Genomic DNA, 27,148 nt, shown 5'->3' on the forward strand with positions numbered 1-27,148 from the left:
TTGGATCGCCTTGCCATCAAAGGGACTTGCAGGAATCCTCTGCAGCACCAGAGTTCAAAGGCCTCAATTGTTTGGCCCTCAGCCTTTCTTATGGTCCAACGTTCAAAGCCATATATTGCAACAGAAATAATGGTTGCCTCTTGAAAAAGCACCTTTGGGACAACTATGACCTGGATGACTGAGAATCTCTAAAGACATCCATCATTGGAGGTTTTCAAAAATTGACTGGATAAACATTTAACCAGCATGGTGAAGATATCCTGGCTTGAGCAGAGGGCTGGACTAAAAGAACACCAAGGTCCCTTCCAGCCCTATAGTCCTATGTAACTCTGTGCGTCTGTTGATTTTTGTCTGGACTCCCCTGGGAACAGGGCATGTCAATAAAAGATCAAATAATCAGCACCTTAAATAAAATATGACCCTGAAAAATCGTAGTGGGACATGGCAAGGAAAGGAAGGAGAAATGAGAAAGGGAGTTGTTATGAACCAAAATGTTTATTCCATTCAAAAATCCCACAGCGCCGCTCCACAATTGTGCACAAGTGTAAAATGTAATATATTTTAATGAGTTCAAATGTTAACAGAGTGAATGCAACAGACAAAGTACGTTTGCATAACAGACCTTCCTCCAAAGCTGCGTTATCTTCTCACCCAAGCAAAGACATTTTAAGGCCTCTGTAACAATTTCAAACCTTGCCACAGCAGCAAAGAGTTGTGTTTCTAGATCTCATTGATGTTAAGATGGGTGGACATCCAACACCCAGAAGTCCACACATCTTAAAAAATTCAGTTGAGAACTTATGGCCCAAAGATACTCTTTTTTTTTAGCCCGACAACCCCAAGCGATGCTATAAAACACAACCCACCCACCCACCCACCCCAAAAATGAATTTCCATAAACCTAGTAAAATCTCAGGTTAAAAAGGTGGAACAGTCGAATGGTACTCTCAAGAGACAATTTCTGGACGCCGTTTAGTCGCTCGATGTACCCCTCAGAGCCTGGATCCAAAGAGATAGAAAAAACTGGCAAGCATAGCCAAGGCCAATACCAGATAGTTGACTCGGATGCTGTTGGCCCCACTGATATTGCACAAAAATGAGGAACAGCAGTTGATCGACATGGCCGCGATGCCAATATCGATCCCACCGTGGGGGCAAACCGGCACACAGCCCTTGCTGATCGACTGAGTAGAATATCCACCTGTCCAGAAGGAAGGGAGAAAAAATAAGAAAGAAGGTCAAACCTTTGGGTGTTTATGGAAGGACAGAAGGTACTTTCTGCGAGTTACATACAGCAACAGATAGCCAGCAGAGAAACTTCATGTTTGGAAGTAATAGGTAGCCCTCAACATTAAACCACAATTGAGCCCAAAAGTTTCGTTGCTTTAAGCGAGACAGCTGCTAAGTAGGTTTTGTCCCGTTTTATAACCTGCATTACCACCTTCCTCGTTAAGCGAATCACTGCAGTTAAGTGTGTAACCCAGTAGTTAAGGCAGGGGTGAACTCCGCTTACCTTTGCTACCAATTCGGTAGCAATATGAGCGGGCAAGGACTTTCCGCGCATGTGCAGAGCATCAAAATGACGTCCGGGCAGGTGGGCGGAGCCTGCTACTGAGCACATATGGCAAGTGAGTAAGTGAACAAGGGTGGGGGGGAATCCACTGTGCCACACGATTTAGATTAGCCATAAAGCATGCTTTCTAGCTAATGTACTGTATTTTTTGGAGTATAAGACACACCTTTTTCCCTCAGAAGAGAGGGTGAAAATCTGGGTGTGTGTTATACACTGAATACAGCATTTTTGGCCTCCTGAAACTCCGCCCCCTTTACCAAAATGGTCATGCATAGCCTTTAGGAGGCTTCCAGAGTGCTCCTGGGGGCTGGGGAGGGCAAAAATGAGTGAAAAACGAACCAGTTTTTGCTCGTTTTGGGGGGGGGCCCACCCAGCCCCCAGGAGCACTCTGGAAGCCTCCTAAAGGCTATGCATGCCCTTTTTTTGACAAAAAACAAGACCGCTTTCACGAAACGAAAGTGCAAAAACTTTTTTTTAATATGCCTCTTCAAAATCTTGGTGCGTTTTATACTCTGAAAAATACTGTAAATCACACGGCATAGCTGATTGTCGGAAAAACCGGTTCACATGAACTGGTAGCATTTTTTTTATTACTACCGGTTCTGTTGAACAGGTGGCATCTTTGCTAGCTATTTGGGCTAACTGGTCCGAACCAGTACCATTTCACCCCTGAGTTAAGGGAATCTGGCTTCCCCATTGCCTTTCCTTGTCAGAAGGGGGACCACATATATCTACAGTGAGAAGAGGAAAAAGACTAAGAGTTGGGAAGAAAACATCCCACAGTTCCAGGTATGATCTAGCACAGGGTTCCCTAAACTTTCCGGATTAGTGTCCTGGCACAGGGGGCAGGGGGAGAGAAGAGGAGATGGTTTTGTGTGAGGGATAGGCACACCCGCATGCACACGCACAGAGTCGTCCTTGTTGGAGCCTGAATCTGCAGAGGAAGATGAGCCGGACCTGGAGATTGTTGGCTTCGGAGGAATGTGGGGAGGAGCAGGCTGAGGCAGTCCAGGACCTCCCAGGATTGGGAAGGCTTGTTAGCAGGGAGGAACAGTGGCAGGATGACCGAGAGAGGGCAAGCAGTGGACAGGAAGAACGGTGGAGCTTAAGCGATGTTCAAGGACTGCCTCCTCCTGATCCTCGAGCACCGAGAGTGGAGAGAAGGCGGGAACAGTGCAGGTTGACCAGACGACATGGGAGGAGAGTGCCCCGCCCCTCTTCACAAGGCACATTTGGGGACTGAAATTTAAGGAGACACTGTGGGGAGGGGGATTTGTTGGGAACAAAGGCTGAATTGGTAGAGTTGGGTGTGCCGCAGTGGTGGGTTACGACTGGTATGGGCGTACCAGTGCCTTCCGGGAGCACCGGGTACCATTCCAGTATGGTGCTCCGGAGGGCCCACCTGCCCACCCTCGTTCCTCACCTGTATTTGAAGGAAACGGGGAATGTGCACACACACGCAGAACGTACGGCACTTGCGCGATGCTCCGCTGAGCAGCTGGAGTGTCGCAGAGGCTTTGCAGGAGGTAAGGATGCATTTGTGTGCTGCGCTGCACATGTTTGTGTGGTGGATGCCGGGCCCCGTTGCACCGTGCCGGTTGCACCGGGATCCGGAACCCACCACTGGTGTGCTGGTACAGACATTTTGGGTTTGCAAGTGTGAGGGGATCAAATATTCATTGGAAAGTTTCAGGTAACAGAGCCGAGGAGTGAGCTTGCAGACCACACTGAACCAAAGTTTTAAACTAGCATAATTGCAAAAAGTACCGGGCTAATATTTCCCAATGTGCTGATTTGTGCCTGCATTTCCTGCAAAGTTTGTACTTGAAATGGATATATTCAGAGTATGGAGAATGAGATGGTGGGAAATAAGGAACTGAAAGCAACAAGTGTCAAATGTACGCAGGTGTTTGCAGAGAGTGACGATCAGTAAGAAAGCAAGAAAGAACAAGGAAGTAAAACACGGGAATGTGTAGGTCTGTAAAAAATAAGGTATATGACTCGAGATGGGAATGGGGTCCTTTGCCAGAGTGCGATCCTTGTAGGACTTGCCATTTGCTATAAAGTTGCCCATCGCAATGGAAAATTTAAAATATAGGTTTTGCTGTGCAACGGCGTTGCCGTATTGGCTGTTCATGTTCAAGATTGCTCATGAAACAATAAACCTCTGGCCTGAAAGTAAGATTTATCATATATGCAGGTTTTGGTGTATTCAGGTCTTTTCCCGTGTAAGATTGAGAGTTATCTTGGCGACGTATTGACGAGATCCCACTCGTCATCCTCAGGCTGGTGTCTTCGGCCTCGTGCCCGTGCGAGCATGACGAGTGGGATCTCGTCAAAACGTCACCAAGATAACTCTCTATCTTACACGGGAAAAGACCCGAATACACCAAAACATGCACACCTGTACCCATGAAAATGTACGAATATATATATACATACATACATACATACATACATACATACATACATATATATATACACACATACATACATTACATACATACATACATACATACATACATACATACATACATATATATATATATATATATATATATATTTGTTTTCGTAGATTTTCACGGGTGTAGGTATGCTGGTTTTGTTGTATTCGGGTCTTTTCCCGTGTAAGGTTGAGATTGTCTTTGCAACGTTTCGGCAGGATCTCACCTGCCATCTTCAAGCGTGGGCTTAAGCATGGGCTTGAAGATGGCAGGTGAGATCCTGCCGAAACGTTGCAAAGACAATCTCAACCTTACACGGGAAAAGACCTGAATACAACAAAACCAGCATATATATATGTGTGTGTGTGTGTGTGTGTATTGTTATTGTTGTTGTTGTTGTTTATTGGATTTATATGACACCCTTCTCCCAAAGGACTCAGGGCGGCGTACAACATAAAAAAACCCCACGTATTACAAAAGTTAAAAAAGAAATTAAATAAAGTATCCCCCCAAAAAAACCCCACTTAATATTAACAATAACATTTTAAAAATTAGATTAAAATTAACAATTAAATTAATCATTTATTTTATTCTGTTCAGGCCAGGCCGGCTTGCTGGAAAAGCCAACTTTTTAAAGTATACTTTGCTGTGGGCCATGGCCGAAAGGTTTGGGACCCCTGGTTCAGCTGGCCAACCCTTGGAGGAAATCATATAGCCCTCCTGCCAGGTCACCATGCCAAAGTAACGTACCAATCCCACCACCGGTGTACGTAGTGACGCAGTAGTTGTCTTCACTGGAACAGACTTGCCATCTCCAGCAGCCCCAGTTCGATTCGACTCCGTCGCACGACCAACAGACCAGGGAGAAAACTGGGGAGGGAAAAAAGATTTCAGAAAGGTGAGATGTGCAGTGAAACTATTTCTTTTTACTTTCTCCCACCTTCATTATATTTAGAAATAACTTTTCCCAACAACAACCCTGTGAGGTGGGCTGGGCTAAAAGAGGACGACTAGGCCAAAGTCAAAGTTAAGCTAAGAATGAAATGAATGAATGAATGAATGAATGAATGAATGAATGAATGAATGAATGAATGAATGAATGAAATTTAATTTGTTAGCCGCACCCTCTCCAAAAGGACTCGGGGCGGCGTACAATAAAACACATACAATATACATATATATACAATACATATACAAATACAAATAAACACATACACATACATGTACCTGGAGGAGGTAACACTCATAAAATATATATAAAATAGAATTAAAATAGCTATTTAAAACACCCTCCGTTAAAATTACAAAATTTAAAAAACCCGTCAGGAGCAATAGGATAAAACTATGGTTGAGCCAGGCCAGCTAATTGGAAGAGGTGGGTCTTGAGCTTTACATGGAAGGAGCGGAGATCAGAGGTAATCCTGATATAAGGGGGGAGGACATTCCACAGGGCTAGGCCCGCCACAGAGAAGGCTCTGCTCCTAGGCGCCGCCCCCCGACACTGTTTGGTGGACGGCACCTGGAGAAGTCCCTCTCTGTGCGAGCGGGACACGCTTATCCAGATTGGATAAGAACTCACACTCGCCTGGTGATTGACCCCAAGTCACCCAGTCAGCTTTCATACTTAAGGCGGGACTAGAACTCACCACCTCCTGGTGATTGCCTCAAAGTCACCCAGCTGTTTTTCGTGTTTAAGATGAGACTAAAACTCACTGTCTCCTGATCCAGGACCGAACTAGCTTTTATGCTTAAGGTGGGACTAGAACTCACTATGTCCTCTAGGACCCAACTGGCTTTCATTTCAGACATAAAAACCAACAAGGAGACTTTGGGCCAGTCAAATTATAAATGAGTTATTTATTTAAAAAAAAAATAAACAAGATTATTTGTTCAAAAGAAATCTTCAATACAGCTTCATTCCCTGTTTTTCGGTGCATAATTCCAACGTTCATCCATCTGGTCTTGCAAGTCCTGATTTAATAGCGAGATAGAATCAAGATCACGTGAAGTAGTAGTACTGCTTTACAAAGCCTTAGTAAAACCACACTTGGAATACTGCGTTCAGTTTTGGTCGCCACGATGTAGAAAAGATGCAGAGACTCTAGAAAGAGTGCAGAGAAGAGCAACCAAGAGGATTAGGGGCCTGGAGGCTAAGACATACGAAGAACGGTTGCAGGAATTTGGGGTATGTCTAATTTAATGGGGGGGAAAGAGGATTAGGGATGACATGATAGCAATGTTCCAATTATTTGAGGGTCTGCCACAAAAATAAAGAGGTCAAGCTATTCTCCAAAGCATCAGAAGGCAAGACAAGAAGCAACGGATGGAAACTAATCAAGGAGAGAAGCAACTTAGACCTTCCTAACAGTGAGAACAATTAACCAGTGGAACAAGTTGTGGGTGCTTCATCACTGGAGGTTTTTAAGAAGGAACTGGACAGTCACTAAGTGGTATAGGGTCTCCTGCTTGAGCAGGGGGTTGGACTAGAAGACCTCCAAGGTCCCTTCCAACTCTATTCTGATTGAAATGGCATAGGGTCTCCTGACTGAGCAGGGGGTTGGACTAGAAGACCTCCAAGGTCCCTTCCAACTCTATTCTGATTGAAATGGCATAGGGTCTCCTGATTGAGCAGGGGGTTGGACTAGAACACCTCCAAGGTCCCTTCCAACTCTATTCTGATGGAAATGGCATAGGGTCTCCTGATTGAGCAGGGGGTTGGACTAGAAGACCTCCAGGGTCCCTTCCAACTCTATTCTGATTGAAATGGCATAGGGTCTCCTGACTGAGCAGGGGGTTGGACTAGAAGACCTCCAAGGTCCCTTCCAACTCTATTCTGATTGAAATGGCATAGGGTCTCCTGACTGAGCAGGGGGTTGGACTAGAAGACCTCCAAGGTCCCTTCCAACTCTATTCTGATTGAAATGGCATAGGGTCTCCTGATTGAGCAGGGGGTTGGACTAGAAGACCTCCAAGGTACCTTCCAACTCTATTCTGATTGAAATGGCATAGGGTCTCCTGACTGAGCAGGGGGTTGGACTAGAAGACCTCCAAGGTCCCTTCCAACTCTATTCTGATTGAAATGGCATAGGGTCTCCTGATTGAGCAGGGGGTTGGACTAGAACACCTCCAAGGTCCCTTCCAACTCTATTCTGATGGAAATGGCATAGGGTCTCCTGATTGAGCAGGGGGTTGGACTAGAAGACCTCCAAGGTCCCTTCCAACTCTATTCTGATTGAAATGGCATAGGGTCTCCTGATTGAGCAGGGGGTTGGACTAGAAGACCTCCAAGGTCCCTTCCAACTCTATTCTGATTGAAATGGCATAGGGTCTCCTGATTGAGCAGGGGGTTGGACTAGAACACCTCCAAGGTCCCTTCCAACTCTATTCTGATGGAAATGGCATAGGGTCTCCTGCTTGAGCAGGGGGTTGGACTAGAACACCTCCAAGGTCCCTTCCAACTCTATTCTGATGGAAATGGCATAGGGTCTCCTGATTGAGCAGGGGGTTGGACTAGAAGACCTCCAAGGTCCCTTCCAACTCTATTCTGATGGAAATGGCATAGGGTCTCCTGATTGAGCAGGGGGTTGGACTAGAAGACCTCCAAGGTCCCTTCCAACTCTATTCTGATTGAAATGGCATAGGGTCTCCTGATTGAGCAGGGGGTTGGACTAGAAGACCTCCAAGGTCCCTTCCAACTCTATTCTGATTGAAATGGCATAGTGTCTCCTGACTGAGCAGGGGGTTGGACTAGAAGACCTCCAAGGTCCCTTCCAGCTCTATTCTGATTGAAACGGCATAGGGTCTCCTGATTGAGCAGGGGGCTGGACTAGAAGACCTCCAAGGTCCCTTCCAGCTCCATTCTGATTGAAATGGCAAAGGGTCTCCTGCTTGAGCAGGGGGTTGGACTAGAAGACCTCCAAGGTCCCTTCCAACTCTATTCTATGTTCGTGTTCCCTCACCCACCTCCTTAAAATACCCAGTATTAGCAGTGCTGGGGGGCTTCCCCACAAAATAGGTATATTAATCCTTAAATGGCTTTAAAACTTTCACAGCATAGATCCCATCTGAAGGTAGAAAGATAGGAGAAGAGTCACACAGCATCCCTGCAAAGCTAGAGATCGCCACCTGCTGGCCATCAGCTCTCACTGCAGGGGATATTGCCACCTGTTGGCTATCAGGTTACACTACAGGCCTCCATAAGAGAAAATTGCAATAAAGAATCCAGAATTTATACTGTAATTCCCCTTTTACAGAACCAGGGAACTAGGTAATAATTTTGTCAGGTAATTAGACAGTAGCATATTAAGCTGCAGTCTAAAAATTGTACTTAAGCATTGAAGCTTTAATAATTAATCAATATTTGAGGGGCTGCCACAGAGAGGAGGGGCCTATTTTCCAAAGCACCTGAAGGCCAGACAGGGAATAATGGATGGAAACTGAACACGGAGAGATTGAACCTGGAAATAAGGAGGAATTTTCTGACAGTGGGAACAATCAACCCATGGAACAGAAGTTGTGGGAGCTTCATCCCTGGAGGCTTTCAAGAAGAGACTGGACTTCCATCTGTCAGAAACGGTATAGGGCAGCGATGGCGAACCTTTTTTGGCTCACGTGCCATAAGTGGGGGGAGTGCAAGGGAGTTGTGTGTGAGCGTGCCGCACCCATAATGTAATGCGCAATCCCCCAGTGCGCATGCGCGCACTACAGACGCGACCCCCATTTTTACATACTTTTTTTTGCCCTCCCCAGGCTCCAGAGGCTTTATAGGAGCCTGGGGAGGGCGAAAACAGCTCCCCCACCCCCCCGGACGCCCTCCAGAGGTGTCAGGGAAGCCTCCGGACAGCCCCTGAAGTCTTCGGAGCGCTCAGAACGACGCTCCGAGCAAACTGGAAGTCACTTCCGGTTTGCTCGGAGGGTCATTTTAAGCGCTCCGAAGGCTTCAGGGGCTGTCCGGAGGCTTCCCTGACGCCTTCAGAGCGCTCAAAACAACAGGGCAGCACCTCGCGTCCCCTGACAAATGGCTCCGCGTGCCACCTGTGGCACGCGTGCCATAGGTTCGCCATCACTGGTATAGGGTCTCCTGCTTGGGTGGGGGGGTTGGACTAGAAGACCTCCAAGGTCCTTTCCAACTCTGCTAATCTGTTAATTATAATTATTGAAGCTTCAAACATTATATTTAATCACCGATGCTGAATTATCATTATTTTCATTTTGCCCCTGTAACTCAAATGATAGATAGATAGATAGATTGATTGATAGATAGATAGATGAAAGAAAGAAAGAAAGAAAGAAAGAAAGAAAGAAAGAAAGAGAAAGAAAGAAAGAAAGAAAGAAAGAAAGAAAGAAAGAAAGAAAGAAAGAAAGAAAGAAAGAAAGAAAGAAAATTCTTTATTGGCCAAATGTGATTGGACACACAAGGAATTTGTCTTTGGTGCAGATGCTCTCAGTGTACATAAGAAGACAAGATACATTCGCCAAGAATCATAAGGTACAGCACTTAATGATAGTCATAGGGTACAAATAATCAATCAGGAAACAATATCAATATCCATATAAATTGTAAGGATACAAGCCACAAAGTTACAGTCCTGCAGTGAAGGATTATATGAGTCAATGTGAATCAATATTGGCTATTTGCTTTTATTGTGAATTGCTTGTGTTACTATATAATAGTTACTGATTAAACCAATATTTGATGTTTGCTTCTGATATGAGATGCTGATAGAAATCGTTTCTTAAGAATTAAGCTTTGTCATTGGCTTCTGCTTATATTATTGTATACTGTCAGAAATTAGTTGTTTTCTAGCATAGCAAATTGTAACCTTAATACTGGACCGCAAATGTTATCTCACTGCTGCGTCTCTCTTCTATACTTGGCTTCAAAGCTAGGCACATTCTTGGAAACATAGAAGAAATTCTTACAGGGGAATATCAGGCCCCATAGATAAAGGAACCAAACTAGGGAGTTTTCCTGGCTCATAAATCCTTAAAGCATTCTGCCAAAAAACAACTTGACAAAGGGGGGCTGCCACCCCCTACCCAAAGCTTTAGGAATACTCCACATATAATGTAGAGAGAGAGACAGGAGCTTGAACAAAAGAATGCTTCATTGGTAATGAATCTATCTGCCTAAAATGTATATAATGCTCAGAGTCCCTCTTGCAGGAGGTGGCTATTCCTTCCATGCATTTCTTTGTATGTTTTGGATCTAGTTTTGTCACCCAGCTTTTGCTGTGGCCATAAATAAAAGCTGATATTTTTTTGCAAGCCTTGTCTGGAGTCCCCACTCTCTTGGGCATTTTAGTGGCTCAGGGAAACTGCTGGAACCTTATATTATATATCATTCTGGACAATGGTTGCAAAGTCAAGTCAATGAAATTTTTTAAAAAAAAAATAGGTTAAAAAGTAAAGGAATTAAGCCTGAGAAGAGACGCATGCAAAACTTTGCCCAAGCAAGTTTCCATAAAATAGTAAAACAACTTTCCTCCCCCCACTTCTCTTCTCTTGTTATATTTGAGTTTGTTCCCAACTGCATCTTTTGTTTGCAAAGAAAGCGCTTAGCTTTCCCCACCCCTCACCCCCACTCCCCCCCTAAAAGCATAGAGTAAGTCTCTAAAATTTCCTGTGCCTGCTTTCTTTTTCTTTCTTTTTCAGCTTTTAGCTTTCGATTTCCCAAGCTGGTTTTCGAAAGAAACGTCTTTCTGGGTTCGTTGCCAAGTGGGGAAAAAGACACTGGAGACAGATATTTCATTTTTTTTCTGGGAGAGGTGATAACTTTCCAAATTGGCTTGCTTCAACAGCTTTTGCAAGGGCAGCCTTAAAAAAAACATGAATAAAACAATGGTGTGTTTCTCTTTCTTTCCCACCCACGCTTCCCTTTCAGGCTTTTTAGCTTTCCATTTCCCAGTTTTGTTGAATCGTTGACAAGGACAACCTTTTTTTTTTTTTTTAACAAAAAACGAAAGCTAAGGACATAAGGAAGGCCAGTCCCTGCAAGGGCCAGTGCTTAACAGATTTTCCTATCAGAAGACAAGGAGAAAAACAGAGTAATTGAGTTGGAAGGGACCTTGGAGGTCTTCTAGTCCAGTGATGGCTAATCTTTTTCGGATTGTGTACCAAAAGCGAGGGGAGCGCAGGGAGGTTGTGTGTGGGCGTGCCCACACCCATAAGGCTATGCGCGCGACCCCCGCCCTCCCCACCCCACTTTTGGCCTGCAATGGACCCATTTTTTGGCCTTCAGAGGCCTTCTAGGAGCCTGGGGAGGGCGAAAATAGCCCCACCCGAGGCTTCAGGAGACTTCCCTGAAGGCGAAAAATGGCTGTACGCCAGGGGTGTCCAAACTTGGCAACTTTAAGACTTGTGGACTTCAACTCCCAGAATTTCCCAGCCAACTGGCTGGGGAATTCTGGGAGTTGAAGTCCACAAGTCTTAAAGTTGCCAAGTTTGGACACCCCTCCTGTACGGGCAAACCAGAAGTTCTGGAATGTTGACTTCTGGTTTGCCCAAAGGGGCGTTTTTCGCCCTCCGGAGCCTTCAGGAAGTCAGCAGGGGAAGTCAGATTCACTTAACAACTGGGTTACTCACTTACCCACTGCAGTGATTCGCTTAACAAGGGTGGCAAGAAAGGTTGTAAAACGGGGCAAAAGAGCGCTTAACCAATGCCTCCCTTAACAAGAGGTATTTTGGGCTCAACTGCGGTCGTAACTTGAGGACGGTCTGTACCCATACTCATCCTTAACTCCTATGCCAGCCCTGGTCAACTGCTTCTTCTTGGGATGATGCCTTCTTCTCAAGATTGGCCAACAGGCAGTCTTCTCAATACTCCTGAACTATAACTCCCAGCACCCTTTTCTATTCCTTTCCTGGATGGGGCTATTTATTGTATTTATTTAGTTTGTCAAACATGTACAAGTATAAACATGGACATGGACACAGGAAATGGGTACGAATAGATGCTGGCGGTAGGCACGCTGATGTGCTTATCCATGCCCCCCCCCCTTTACAGATGCCTTAGGAATGGGGTGAGGTCCACGCTAGATGGCGTAAGGTTGAAGCTGTGAGGGTTAGAGAGGATGTAACAACGGAGTCAGGTAGAGCATTCCAGGCGTCGACCCCTCTGCTGCTGAAGTCGTATTTTCTGCAATTGAGGTTCACCTTGAGTTTGTATCTATTGTTTGCCCGTGTATTATTGCGGCGGAAGCTGAAGAAGTCGTTGACAGGTAGGACTTTGTAGCAGACAATTTTGTCTCCTACGCTTAGGTTGGGAGATCTGTTGGGAGATCTGGTTCAACAACTTCTACAAAGCAACCCACAGCTCACTTTCTCCGGCTCTCGCTGTGAACTGGGAGACCGGGCTTCTATCTCTGAAGGTCTTTGTAGAGGTCTTCTCACTCTCCTGGGTCAATGTCCACATTCTTTCCCGGAGATAAGTGTTCCTGGCACCGATCCTCCCCCTCCCTTCCTCCCTCTTGTGACTTCAACCGTCAAGGTTGCCAAATTTCCCTGCCTGTGTCATCAGGAGTCCATGGAGGCAGTCCTAGACCCCTGGATTTAACCATTGTTATGAGTGGCCTCACCAGCCTCTACTCACCACTCCTCGCCTGCCTGCCCGGGCTCCTTAAAGCCCCGACAGGAAGCAGTTGTTGGAGCTAAGCAGCCACTAGGAGAAAGAGTTGGCAAAACAGCTCAGTTCAAATTGGATCTGACCGAGGAGGAGGCTCAGCAGAAGCACCTCACTGAGGACTAGGAGCATAGGCTTTCTAAGCAGAGGGAAGACCTGCGGGAGTTCAAGGCCAGGTACTGGCGCCTGGAGGCTCAATGGGCTGAGACGGTCAGCCAGTTCCAAGCCATGATGCAGTCCCACTGGAACGAGGCCCTACGACTCTTCGCCACCAGCGGCGCTTCCCTCCAGCCTTCGCCCAAAGCCACCCACCAGGAGGCTGAAGCAGACCCCAAGTCAGAATTTCTGCCCCCCTCCGACCCACACAGAAAAAACCCCGAAGGGGGAGACTCTCTGCAGCAACACAAGCGTTCATTCCACGTATCCGTCCTAGGGGCCGTAATTTGAGGACCCCTGATTTAGTGCACTATTAAAAAATGCAAAATAATTTTTCTGCGGACCACCAACGTTTTCTCGTGGACCACCAGTTATTTGTTAAATGCTCATGCTGCCCATCTGTTCGATAAGGCGACTCTGGGCGGGTTAGGGTTTGTGGTGGCAATGCAGATTTTGAGGAACCGAGTGGAAAATTTTGACTTCTCCGCCCAATGAAGAAAAGTCCAGCGGTTTAAAGCTCATTATGAGCTAATTTGCATGCTTTCCGCTTTTTGTGGCTAAATAAAGAAGGGGTGGAAAATAAAACACAGCTGCAAACTGTGAAAATCTCAGACTTTCGATTCCCAGCTCAAAGTCATGTGCAGACTCATCATGGTCAAATAGTGCAGTCTCATGACCAAAGCATAACCACAGAGTTGGAAGGGACCTTGGAGGTCTTCTAGTCCAACCCCCTACTCCAGCAGGAGACACTATCATTTCAGACTAATGGTGCTCCACCACCTTAGAATAGAGTAGAGTAGCGTAGCATAGCATAACATAGAATAGAGTTGGAAGGGACATTGAAGGTCTTCTAGTCCAGCCCCCTGCTTAGGCAGGAAACAGTACACTTCTTAAAATCTTCTTAAAAACCTCCAGAGATGGAGGCCACCCACCACTTCTGGAAGCAAGCCATGTCACTGATTAATGGTTCTCACTCTCAGGAAATTCCTCCTTCGTTCTCGTTCTGCTTCTCTCCTTTATTCTCTTTCTTTCCCCATTTCACACAACACAAATCATTAACCTAGATTAACGTTAACTGGTTTTTAGCTTGGAATCAGATCATCCAAGCATCTCCTTCCGGACTGCACTGTTTACTTCCTTTATCGCTCTTATCAAGCCAGCACATTGCTGGAATTATGCATGCCGTCCCTCGGCCATACTTTTTATCTCAATCAACTGAGATGAGACTCTGCTAAATGACTCAGCAGCAGAGCTGGCAAGATTTTGGTGGGGGGAAAAACTGTCCACTTGCCTCAAAAATTTCAGAACGAGGCTTCATTCACCCCTCGGTGGGAAACAAAAATCCTTCCAACAAGGAACTGCCAAACAAGCTTAACTAACACTAAACAGCCCAAGATTTCTCCCATTAACCCTGCCAGGGCAGGTGTGGAGAACGAATGGCCCATTTATGACTTGTGGACTTCGATTCCCAGAATCCCTGAGCTAGATATGCCACCTCCGGAATTGTGGGAGTTGAAGTCCACAAGTCATAAAGGGGCACCTAGTTCCCCCCCCCCACCTCTGCGCTAGAATGTAAATTGAAAACAAAGCAAGCTCTTCATAAGCACTGATGAGGCTGCCTAGTTAGGTAATGAAATGTCTGCAAGCAAACAATCAACCTCAGAGAACATCAAGAACCCCACATAATCTCCTCTTCTTCTTCCTCCTCCTCCTCCTCCTCCTCCTTCTCCTTCTTTTTGCCATAAGCCTGACTCAGTCAATTCTAGCACTGATGATGCTACCTAGTTAGGTAATGAAACGTCTGCAAGGAAACAACCAAGGTCAGGGAGCATCAAGAACCCCACTGTCCTCCTCCTCCTTTTCCTCTTCCCCCTCCTCTTCTTCTTCCTCCTCCTCCTCCTCTTCACCACCAACCTTACTCAATTCTAGCACTGATGATGCTACCTAGTTAGGTAATGAAATGTCTCCAAGCAAACAACCAAGGTCAGGGAGCATCAAGAACCCCGCACAATCTCCTCTTTCTCTTCCTCCTTTTCTCCACAAATCTCCCTCCCTCCCTTCTAGTGCTGACAATGTTCTCTAGTTTGGTAAGGAAGCGGCTGCAAGAAACCTACCAAATTCAGGGAGCACCAAGGACCGCACCGTTCAACCCTCTACAAATATTCTTTTATTGGTGTTTTTTAAAAAAAAAACACACACACACAAATCCTCCACCTGGAATTGATCCCACAGAAGCAAAATTTCCCCTGGCATAATCCAATTTCCCTAGGCTTTCTTCACCATCAAAATGACCACCAAGTGCCCAAATTTCTTCTGGAGGCCACTCCAGATAACAAAGAACTGTCTGAAATGGCATGGACTCTCCTGCTAGGGTAGGGGGTTGGACTAGATGACCTCCAAGCTCCCTCCCAACTCTTGTTTATTCTATGTGAGAGCTTCTAGGTGAGATTTAGAAGCGCCATCCACATGATTGCACCGTTGACCAGAAATGGTGAATACTATCGGCTCTCGTGGTTGAAATTTCTACCCACTGGCATTTCACAAGGAGACAATATCTGTTGCGGCCCACCAGCAGCCTGCGGACCTGGCAACAGAGTCGGACAGTGAGGAGGATGGGAAGGAACATGGGCCAGTCCTGGATTCTGGGGAAGGCTCTGATGAGGACTCTGTGTTGGAGGCAGAGAGGGGGCCAAGGCCATCTGGGAGTTATGTGCTGCCTCCGGAGCCTCTGGAGTCTGACATCAGTGAGGCAGAAGAACAGCGGAAGCCTGTTCCCAATGTGTGCATGCGCCGAGCTGTCGGAAGGCGAGAACAGTTAAGGCAAAAGGGGTGATTTGGGAGTAAGACTTGGAAATGATTGGTCCCTCCCATAAGACATAAAAGGGGAGCGAGCCTTTGCAGGAAGCCACTAGTTCATCTAGTCCAGGGGTGTCCAAACTTGGGAACTTTAAGACTTGTGGACTTCAACTCCCAGAATTCCCCAGCCAGCATGGCTGGCTGGGGAATTCTGGGAGTTGAAGTCCACAAGTCTTAAAGTTCCCAAGTTTGGACACCCCCTGATCTAGTCTGTTCAAGCTTTGAGAAGTCCTGCTTGACTCTCTGCTAGTTTGGCCTTGCAAAATTAGGTCTCTGGCAGCGTTTCAAGGGAGATAAAGGTTGGATGCTTATCAACACTACCCTGAAAAACGGTGGCAACTCCAGCAGGCACCTATTTGAATCTTCACAGGCTGTTTGTGAAGCCTCGCAGGCTGTGAATGACACAATTCTCAGCCGTATAATGAAAAGAGGGTTTAGGGGATTAAAATTGTGATTTGTGCTTTCTCAAGGAAAGCTAGGTCACCACAATATCTTACATTCACACAATTAACACTCTGCCAATAGGAGTTGTGGGTGTACTGTCACTGGAGGTTTTCAAGAAGAGATTGGGCAACCATTTGTCTGAGATGGTCTATGGCCGGGATGGCGAACCTATGGCATGCGTTCCACAGGTGGCACGTGGAGCCATTTGTCAGGGCACGCGAGGCGTTGCCCTGTCAGCTGGCCAGCGTGCATGCGCGCGCTGGCCAGCTGAGTTCAGCCTTTTTAAAAGCCATTTTTCGCCCTCCCCAAGCTCTAGGGGCTTTATAGGAGCCTGGGGAGGGTGAAAACAGCCTCCCCCGCCCAGAGGCCCTCCGGAAGCTTCACGAGCTTCCCTGAAGCCTCCGGAGCGCAAAAAAAGGCCCTACAAGCAAACCGGAAGTGACTTCCGGTTTGTCCGTTGGGTCGTTTTTCATCCTCCGGAGCCTTCAGGAAAGCCTCCGAAAGGCCCCTGAAGCCTCCGGAGGGCTTAAACCGGCCCTACAAACAAACCAGAAATCCGTTCCTGAACTTCCGGTTTATCCGTAGGGCCATTTTTTTTTTTGCACTCCAAAGGCTTCAGGGAAGCTCCTGAAGCCTCCGGGGGGCAGGGGAGGCTGTTTTCGCCCTCCCCAGGCTCCTATAAAGCCTCTGGAGCGCGAAAAAAGCATGCAAAAAGTGGGGGGTTGCGCCTGTCATGCATGCATGTGCACTGGGGGGTGTCACGCACTGCATTATGGTTGCAGCACGCCCGCGCATGACCCCCCTGCTCTCCCCACGCTTATGGCATGCGAGCCGAAAAAGATTCGCCACTGCTGGTCTAAGGTCTCCCGCCTTGAGTAGGGGGCTGGACTAGAAGACCTCCAAGGTCCCTTCCAGCCCTAGGACTGTTAGGCTCTATGAAATATGAGTCTCTCCACCCTATCCCAGAATCAGAAAGTGCCTTCCTTTGTTAAAGTGCTGCCAAAAAATTTGGCACTTTACCAGCCATTGATGGGATTAAGAATTTACATTCCCCCCACCCAAATTCTAAGGACAAGGACAGGACATCTGGGATATAATAGTGATGAATGGTGCATCTTATACTCCAGTGTGTCTTATAGTCTGAAAAATACGGGTAAGTTCAGTTACCGTTTGGGGAAAAAAAAACATTTTTGGGACAACCACAATCTGGATAGTTGAGAATCTCCAGATATAGGAATCAATGGCACTCAAGGTTGGCCACTGTTCGTTGAGAAGATTCCTGGGAACGGGCTTTTAGAAATAAGTCATTTAATTTTAACCTTAGCGTATATGGATCTGGTCTTTCCACTCTGACCAGTAGCGCTAAAAGTTTGCACTTTTGACTTGTTCACTCACTGGGATCCCTTCTGTCCAACCTCCAATGCAAAGATTAGGATCAGGATGATTAAGGGACTGGAGGCTAAAACATATGAAGAACGGTTGCAGGAAATGGGCATGGCTAGTCTAGTGAAGAGAAGGACCAGGGGAGGCAGGATAGCAGTCTTCCAATATTTGAGGGGCTGCCACAGAGAGGAGGGGGTCAACCTATTTTCCAAAGCACCTGAAGGCCAGACAAGGAACAGCAGATGAAAAATGACCAAGGAGAGATTCAACCTGGAAATAAGGAGGGATTTTCTGACAATGAGAACAATCAACCCATGGAACAGAAGTTGCCTTCGGAGGTTGTGGGAGCTTCATCACTGGAGGCCTTCAAGAAGAGATTGGACTGCCATCTGTCAGAAATGGTGTAGGGTCTCCTGCTTGGTTGGTCTAGAAGACCTCCAAGGTCCCTTCCAACTCTATTACTCTGTTATTCTCCTTGTCTTCTCATAGGAAAATCTGATAAGCACTGGCCCTTGTAGGGACTGGCCTTCCTTATGTCCTTAGCTTTCATTTTTGTTAAAAAAAAGGTTGCCTTTGTCAATGATTCAACAAAACTGGGAAATGGAAAGCTAAAAGCCGGAAAGCTGGGGTGGGAAAGAAAGAGAAACACAACAGCCACAACCCTATGAAATGGTACAGGGTTTTCTGCTTGAGCAGGGGGCTGGACTAGCAGACCCCCAAGGTCCTTTCCAGCTCTGTTCTAATTGATTGATTAATTCATTGCACGGTGGCAGACTGCATGTTGGCAGACAAATACTCAAGGAGAGAAGCAAACTAGAACTAAGGAGAAACTTCCTAACCGTGAGGACAATTAACCAATGGATGAACTTGACTTCCAAAGTTGTGAGTGCTTCATCATTGGAGGTTTTCCAGAAGAGACTGGACAATCATTTATCTGAAATGGCATACATTAGTCTCCTGCTCCAGAGAGGAATGGACTAGAAGACCTCCTAGGTCCCTTCCAACCCTATTCTCCTGTTCTGTTCTATTCTACTGAACTGGTCCACAAACAATAAGAAATCAACTTAAGGCACATTATTTATAAAGGTAAACAGAAGGGAATTTGCCATAAGGAAAAACCAACCTGGGGGCAAATCCCCCTGCACACAGAGATATACACCTTCTCCATCCCATCAGAGAACCTCTCCAGATTGGGAAACCTGAGGACGGGAATCTGCTCCCCTGCCTTCCATAACAGCAATCCCACCTGGGTCTCCCCCTTCCCCAGATAGGCACCCTTCTGCAGGCTAGCCTTGAGTAATAACAGCCCCCTGTCCAGGACCACCAGCCACGGGAACCTGTGCCAGCAGGGTCTGATCCAGAAGAGGGTCTGCCTCTGACCATGTGCAGAACGCATTTCTCTTCCCGGTATCCCAGGAGGGGCAGCGACTCCCCCTCCCGCTTCTCCAGAGAGAAATTAAGCACCCGATGCTCAACCCTGCCCAACACATTAAGCAGAGTTTAGAAGGCCATGAAGCTTTGCTGGAGGAAAGGGAGAGAGGGAGGGGGCGAGGAATGAACGAAGCAGGAAGAAAGGAGAGAAAGAAATGGAAGGGAGGGAAGGGGAAAAAATTAGTCAATGAGGGTGGGATGGAAGGAGGAAGGAAAATAAATAAGGAAGGAAGGAAGGATAAGTAAATGTGGGAGGGAGGGAAATAAATAAGGGAGGAAGGAGGAAGGAAGGATAAGTAAATGTGGGAGGGAGGGAAATAAATAAGGGAGAGAGGGAGGAAAGAAAAATAAGTAAATGAGGAAGGAAGGAAAGAAAGAAAGAAAAATAAGTAAACATGGGAAGGAGGGGAAAAATAAATAAATAAGGTAGGTAGATAGGAAGGAAGGAAGGAAGGAAGGAAGGAAGGAAGGAAGGAAGGAAGGAAGGAAGGAAGGAAGGAAGGAAGGAAGGAAGGAAAAATAAGTAAATGAGGAAGGGAGGGAGGGAGGAAAGAAAAGGAAGGAAGGAAAGAAAGAAAAATAAGTAAATGAAGGAGGAAGATAAAAAATAAATAAATGAGGTAGGTAGGTACGAAGGAAGGAAAAATAAGTAAGCGAGAGGGAGGAAAATAAGTAGAGGTAGGTAAGAGGGGAGGGAGGGAGGAAGGAAGGAAGAAAGAAAGGAAGGAAAAATAAGTAAACGAGAGGGAGGAAAATAAGTAGAGGTAGATAGGTAGATAGGTACTAAGAAGGGAGGGAGGAAAAATAAGTGACGGAGGGAGGGAGGAAAAACAAACAACAAACAAACAAACGGGAGGGGGGAAGGGAGGAAGCAAGGCAAATGCGACCCTCCCCCCGTCTTCCCTCCCCCCGATTCCTTTGGGAACTCCTGGATCCGACCCCGGCCGCCGCCGCCGCGCTCCGCAGCCCCGAGGCGGGCATGAGTTCCAGATCCCGCCAGGGCGCAAAGCGCGAAAGTGGGGCGCGGGTGCTGGTGGGGGAAGAGGCAAGAAAGGAAGGCAGGGAGACCCCTCCCCGGGGCTGGGGTGGGGTGGGGGGGCAGAAGGGGTCCGGGCAGAGGCCTCACCGCTGTCCACGCAGAGGCAGGCGGCCAAGAGGATGGCCAAAGGCGCCTTCATCCCGCCTGGAGTCTCCGGAGCGAGCGAGAGGGAGAGCGGTGCGACTGGCTGGCTGGCTGGGCTGCCGACCGACGTCTGTGGGCTGCGGGGATGGGGCGGGGGGAGAAGCGGGTGTCTGGGCTGGGGAGGGGGCTGCGGGCAAGGCGGCCACGTGCGGCGCTGGGCGAATCCAGGCCGGGCTGGGCGTTTCGCAGCTGAATCCTTCCTTCCCTCCTCCGGTCCCGCCTAGATGCGCCGCGCTCTCCTTTCTCGCGTGGGGAGCGCCGCCTACCCCGCTCCGCTCCGCAGGGCTTCCTACAGGTTAGCGAAGGGTAGCTGCGGCGGCTCAGGGTTCGTTCAACGGCAGGAGAGATCGTTCGAGCGAGCAGGGAGCTGGAAGGGACCTTGGAGGTCTTCTAGTCCAGCCCTCTGCTCAAGCAGGAGACCCCGCTGCCATTTCAATCAGAATAGAGCTGGAAGGGACCTTGGAGGTCTTCTAGTCCAGCCCCCTGCTCAAGCAGGAGAGCCTGTGCCATTTCAATCAGAATAGAGCTGGAAGGGACCTTGAAGGTCTTCTAGTCCAGCCTCCTGCTGGAACGGGATCCTAAACCATTTCAGATAAATGGCTGTCCGGGTCTTTCTCTTCTGAAAGACCTCTCCAGTGATGGAGCCACCCACAACATCTGGTGGCAAACTGTTCCACTGGTTAATTGTCTTCACTGTTAGGAAGTTACTCCTTAATTCCAGGTTGCTTCTCCTTGATTATTTTCCATCCATTGTTTCTTGTCCTGCCTTTGGGTGCTTTGGAGAAGAGGTTGACCTCCCCCTCCTCTTTGTGGCAGCCCCTCAAAATATTGCAATACTTCCATCATGTCACCCCTAGTCACTCCTAGGACAATTAACCGGTGGAACAGCTTGCCTCCAGAATATCATTGGATGTTTGTAAGAAATGTCTAGACAATCACATCTAAAATGGTATAGATTCTCTTGCTTGAGCAGGGGGCTGGACTAGATGACCTCCCATTTCAGACAAATCTCTTCTTAAAAACAACCTATGTTGGAGCACCTACAAGCTCTGGTGGCAAGTTGTTCCATTGGTTTATTGTCCTCACTGTCAGTAAATTTCTCCTTAGTTCTAGGTTGCTTCTCTCCTTGTTTAGTTTCCATCCGTTGCTTCTTGTCTTGCCCTCAGGTGCCTTGGAAAATAGCTTGAACCCCTTCCTCCTCTCTGTGGCAGCCCCTCAAACATTGGAAGATTGCTATTGTGTCTCCCCTGGTCCTTCTCTTCAATAGCCTAGCCATGCCCAGTTCCTGCAACTGTTCTTCATATGTTTTACCCTCCAGTCCCCTAATCATCTTTGTTGCTCTTCTCTGCACTCTTTCTAGAGTCTCAACGTCTTTTTTACAGTGTGGTAACCATAACTGGATGCAGTATTCTAGGTGTGGCCTTACCACAAAGCTTTATAGCGTGGTATTAGTACCTTCCTTAATCGTGATTGTATCCCTCTGGTTATGCAATTTAGGATTGCATTGGCTTTTTTGGCTACCATTGCACACGGCTGGCTCATGTTTAACTGGTTGTCCACTAAGACTCCAAGATCCCTCTCACAGTTCCTGACATCAAGCCTGTTTTCACCCAGTTTATATGTGCACTTTTTGTTTTTCTTGCCTAAGTGTAAGACTTTACGTTTCTCTAGACTGAATTTCATTTTATTAGATTCAAATCTGTCAAGATACATTTGGATCTTGAGTCTATCATCTAGGGTGTTGGCTATTCCTGCCAGCTTAGTATCACCTGCATTTGATACGTTCCCCTTCTATTCCCTCATCTAAGTCATTTATGAAAATATTGACAAGTCTTGGGCCTAAGACCGAACCTTGTGGTACCCCACTGCTTACTTCCCTCTGTGTAGACGTAGACCCATTAAGGACAACACAATGAGTACGGTTTGTCAGCCAGTTACAAATCCACCTGGTGGTGAAGCTGTCTCTCTCACTTTTTTCTAGCTTACCAAGAAGTAGGTTGTGGTTCTACTTTGTCGAATGCCTTGCTGAATTATATTACGTTGAGATCCATCTGGATCTTGAGACTATCATCTAGGGCAGGGGTGTCCAAACTTGGCAACTTTAAGACTTGTGGACATCAACTCCCAGAATTCCCCCTCCAGCTGGCTGGGGAATTCTGGGAGTTGATGTCCACAAGTCTTAAAGTTGCCAAGTTTGGACACCCCTGATCTAGGGTGTTGGCTATTCCTGCCAGCTTAGTGTCATCTGCAAATATGCTAAGTTGAATTGACTCAATCGGTCCACGTCACAGAACCCCAGGATCGCAAAACAATCGAGCTGGATTCACACAACAAACTAGACTGGTCAAAAAATGGGGCAACAAGTTTTGGTTTCTAGGTGTAGCAACGCAGCTCTTATCTCCCTGTGTTGAAAGGACTGTCATGATGAGTGTTTTTTTGGGGCACAGCCCGTGATACACAAACAGTTGTTTATTTCCTACGAAGCCAAAGGTTAGAGAAATTAGCATAAGTGATCCAATGAGTCACAAAATGTTCAATCTCCTCTTCAAACCAGACTTTTCAGGGCATTGCAAAATACCGGAAGTACAAGAGTTCATTTTATGATTGTTCACAGTTGCAACGGGCACTGAAAAAGGACCATTTTTCACACTTTACGAGCGCTTGAAGCTTTCCTGAGGTCATATGATCAAAGCTCAAACCCTCGGCAACTGACTCATATTTATGACGGTTGCACTCTCCCAGGATCATGTGATCCCCTTTTGCGACCTTCTGACAAGCAAAGTCAACAGGGAAGACAGGTTCACTTAACGCCCATGTTGCAAAGTCGTTTTGGAAGAAAGATTCACTTAAGGGTGTGATTAACTGAAGAACTGTGTCAAACCAGGCCGTAAAATGGAACAAAACTCACTTAAGGACTGCCTCGCTTAGCAAAAGAAACTTTGTACTCAGGCGTGGTCGTAGGTTGAGGACCAGCTGTACAATGTTGGGATTGCCAATTTCTCCTTTTTAAAAAATCCATTTTAACAGAGGGATACAATCATGATCATGGGAAGTACTAATAACACTCAATAAAGCTCTGGTACTATGATGGGAAACCTATGAAACTCATGCCACAGGTGGCAAGCAGAGCCATACCGGTGGGCATGCGAGCTCAGCTCTGGCATACATGTGCGCACTGGCCAGCTGATTTTCGGGCCTTCTGGCCCACCAGAAGTCTGGAAACAGGCTGTTTTCAGCCTCCGGTGGGTCTCCTGGGGGAGGAGGGCGGTTTTGCCCTCTCCAGGCTCCTAAAAAGGCTCTAGGGCCGTGATGGCGAACCTATGGCACGCGTGCCACAAGTGGCATGCGGAGCCATTTGTCAGGGCACGCGAGGCGCTCCCCTGTCAGCTGGCCAGTGTGCATGCGTGCGCTGGCCAGCTGAGTTCACCTTTTTAAAAGCTATTTTTCGCCTTCTCCAGGCTCCAGAGGCTTTATAGGAGCCTGGGGAGGTCGAAAAGAGCCCCCCACCCGGAGGCTTCAGGGACCGTCTGAGGCTTCCCTTGATGCCTTCGGAGCGCTTAAAACGATCCTCTGAGAAACCCGGAAGTCACTTCCGGTTTGCTCGGAGGGTGGTTTTAAGCGCTCCGAAGGCTTCAGGGAAGCCTCTGGACAGTCCCTGAAGCCTCCGGAGGGCGTCCGGGGGGTCGGGGGAGGCTCTTTTCGCCCTCCCCAGGCTCCTATAAAGCCCCTGGAGCACGGGGTGGGCAAAAAAAACATGTAAAAATGGGGGGGGTCGCACATTTTGCGCGTATGCGCACTGGGGGGGATCGCGCGTTGCATTATGGGTGTGGCACGCCCGCACTCGACCCCCCTGGGCTCCCCCCACTTTTGGCACGTGAGCCAAAAAAGGCTCGCCATCACTGCTCTAGGGCCTGGGGAGTGTAAAAAACAACTTTCCGGTCCGACCAGAAGTCAGCAAATGAGCCGTTTTCAGCCTCTGGAGGGCTTCCAGGAGGCGGGGAAGGCCATTTTTGCCCTCCCCAGACTCCTAGAAAAGGTCTGGAGCCTGTGGAGAGTGAAAAACAGAACTACTGGTTGAGTCGGAAGTCAGCAAATGAGCCATTTTCGGTCTCCGGAGGACCTCCAGGGAGATGGAGAAGGCCGTTTTTGCCCTCCCCAGGCTCCTGAAAACAGTCTGGAGCCTGTGGTGGGCGAAAAAGGGGTCCACCATGCCATCGTGTGCCAAAAGTGGGGAGAGCATGGCTGCATGCGCGGGGGGTGGGTGGGCTCATAGAATTATGAGTGTGGGCACGCACCCGCAGGCCCCCCTCCCCACTCTCCCCGCTTTTGGCACGCAATGGCAAAAAGGTTTGCCCTCCCTGCTCTTCTGGTTTCCTGCCCTCCCACGTGCATGAAGACCAGCTGGCTGGCACCCTGGAACCCAAAAGAGCAATGGGAGACGGCTGGTGTGCCCAGAGAGATGGCTCTCTGTGCCACTTCCGGCACGCGTGCCACGGCGGTGGGTTCCGGATCCCATTGCAACCAGTACGCTGCGCTTGGCGTCCTCGTTGGGTGCGTGTGCTGTCCTGTGACACCCAGCTGCTTGGTGGAAGTCGCACAGGCGCTGCCCGCTTGCACAATTGCCCCGGTTGCTTCAAAAACAGTTAAGGAACACGGGCAGGTGGGTGGGCCAAATGATGAGGTGACCAACCATCCTCCTTTAGGGAGGACAGTCCTTCTTTTGTAAGTTCTGTCCTCCCTCGAAAAGTGTCCTCCTACATGTCCTCCTTTTCGATATTTGAAGACTAATCTGTTGCGCGTTATGTGACGTATTTGTATTTGACATGACAATTTGTCAAGACTCGGTATAGTGCGGTATAAGACGCGATTATGAGATGCATGCGCTCCGCACGGGAGACCTTGAGAGAGAGCGCCGCATGCAAGTGGCTTTGTTTACTTCTTACCGAAACACAACACAGCACATATGCACGCAGTAGACTCACGGCACATCGGCAATTGAATGACTCACGGTAATTATTTCTTTCTCAGTGAATATTCAATTATACAGAGGTAAGTACAATTCACGTTTTATTAAACAGTTTTTAATGGTGTTTTTTTTACTTCATCGCAAATATATTGAACAGATATTGAATCTTGTGTTGAATTTTTATCTAAGAAATGCTAGACATTAAAATAGACGACAATTGTCTCTTTGAAGAAATTAGAAGACTGAATGTATATTTAAATTCTGAAAAATTAATACAATGGGAAAATCAACATGTTGAAATTGATAAAAAAATGGGTGGATATTTTCAGCCATTTCAAAAATGAACATATTCCATGTGAACATTTATTTATACTTGTTCAATTTATGTTGTGCTGCCCTGGAACTAATGCAGCAGTTGAAAGAGTTTTTTTAATTGCCAATGATTTTTCGACAAGTGAGAAATCGAGATTGAATGTTGATACTCTAGCTGCAGCACTTGCCGTAAAATTCAATATGAAGGATATTTCTTGTTCAGATATTTCCAATATATTGTTAGAAGATGATACATTGACAAAAAATATTAATTCAATGGAAAAGTACTCATTTAAATAATAATTAACAGGCATGTAAGCATAATTACAATATAAAATGTTGCAAATGTTTTTATTATGCATATATCATATTTTAGTGTATGATTGTTGCAATGAATAAAATATTTCTTTTATTTACGATATATTTTTCCAATTTATTTGTCCTCCTTTTCATTGTAAAAAAGTTGGTCACCTTACAAATGAGGCACCATACCAGTACAGTGGCCGCTGCTCCCAGCTACGACCAGTACGGCCGTACTGCCCGGAACCCACCACTGGCATGTCATAGTTTCGCCATCACGGTCCTAAACCATTGAGGACAAAAGTCTGTCCAGTCTATTTTTGAAACACTCCAGTGATAGAATAACCATAATTTTTGGAGGCCACCCATTCCTTTGATTGATTGCTCTGATGTTGGGAAACTTCTCCTTCATTCTAGGTTTGATCACACTTTAACAATCTTCCACCCATTATTTATTGCCCTGCTCTCAGGTGCTTCGTAGAATAAGTTGACTCCTAGGAGCTGACCAGTTGACTAGGAGGCAGTGAGTTCTAGGCACAGAGCCAGCTGGGCGATCTTGGGCCAGTCACTGTTTCTCAATTCCAGGAATGACACAAAGGCAAATCAGTTTGGGAAAACCTCATGAAGAAAACTGCAGGGACTTGTGCAGGCAGAAAAATGGGGCTGGATGGAACAGAGGAAGGAAGGAAGAAAGAGAAGTTGGTTTAAGGCTGCCATCTGCTGAGGGATTTCATTATTGATTTTTATAAGCCATGTTTTGTTGAATCATTGTTGAATAAACCGGAGTTCTGTGTGTAAAAATGGGGCTGGATGGAACAGAGGAAGGAAGGAAGAAAGAGAAGTTGGTTTAAGGCTGCCATCTGCTGAGGGATTTCATTATTGATTTTTATAAGCCATGTTTTGTTGAATCATTGTTGAATAAACCGGAGTTCTGTATGTACGCAAAGATCATAACTTGGCAGTTGAACTAGGTTATGCTTTTAACCCTGAATGCATATTTATTTGTGAGGACAATCGCAGGCTGTACAAATTTAAGAATGGTAGTTTGTTTAACCAGGATTAGAATATTGTGTGATACCAGTCCATGTCAAACTGTGTTGAAACATGGTTAGGTGGATGGGTGGATGGGTGGAAGGATAGACAGACAGACAGACAGACAAACAGACAGACAGACAGACAGACAGACAGATAGGTAGGTTTTCTGGATAAGAAGAAACCTAAGACAAGCAAAGATTTATTACCTGTTTTTAAAACAGCTTTATTTGTTTATAGAAAATTAACATTATTTAATTTATTTTTGTGTTTATATTGTTATAATTTTTTTAATTTGTTTCCAAACTTCATTAGCAGATAAATAATAACAAAAATTATTGTGCAAAATGCTAAGCTTGCCTAATGTTAATCCAGTTGAGCTTCTTGGAAGCTTAACTAACCATCTGGTTCACTTAGGATCCAATGCATTGCACTAACCCAGATAATT

The 27,148-nt window shown here is 46.7% G+C and overlaps 1 protein-coding gene across 1 annotated transcript; it reads right to left on the bottom strand.

Annotated features, from left to right (window-relative positions):
- Positions 1–476: 476 nt before the first annotated feature.
- Positions 477–20,269, bottom strand: LOC309391058 (lymphocyte antigen 6E-like). Its single transcript, XM_081951116.1, has 3 exons — positions 20,034–20,269; positions 4,768–4,887; positions 477–1,201 (listed from the first exon to the last, which is right to left on the bottom strand). Exons 1-3 carry the CDS (start codon positions 20,083–20,085, stop codon positions 993–995), a joined length of 381 nt encoding a protein of 126 aa, XP_081807242.1. The 5' UTR covers positions 20,086–20,269; the 3' UTR covers positions 477–992.
- Positions 20,270–27,148: the final 6,879 nt, after the last annotated feature.

The sequence above is a fragment of the Natrix helvetica genome (genome assembly GCF_964273705.1).
Source record: "Natrix helvetica genome assembly, chromosome: 4".
NCBI classification, from domain to species: domain Eukaryota; kingdom Metazoa; phylum Chordata; class Lepidosauria; order Squamata; family Natricidae; genus Natrix; species Natrix helvetica.

Bases quoted from the DNA above. Each gene is read 5' to 3' on its own strand.
- LOC309391058 (XM_081951116.1), bottom strand. From the start codon at position 20,085: ATGAAGGCGCCTTTGGCCATCCTCTTGGCCGCCTGCCTCTGCGTGGAC. The intron at 4,888-20,033 runs GTGAGGCCTCTG...TTCCCTCCCCAG, and splicing joins CTGCCTCTGCGTGGACAGCG to TTTTCTCCCTGGTCTGTTGG. The intron at 1,202-4,767 runs GTACGTTACTTT...CCTTCTGGACAG, and splicing joins GTACACCGGTGGTGGGATTG to GTGGATATTCTACTCAGTCG.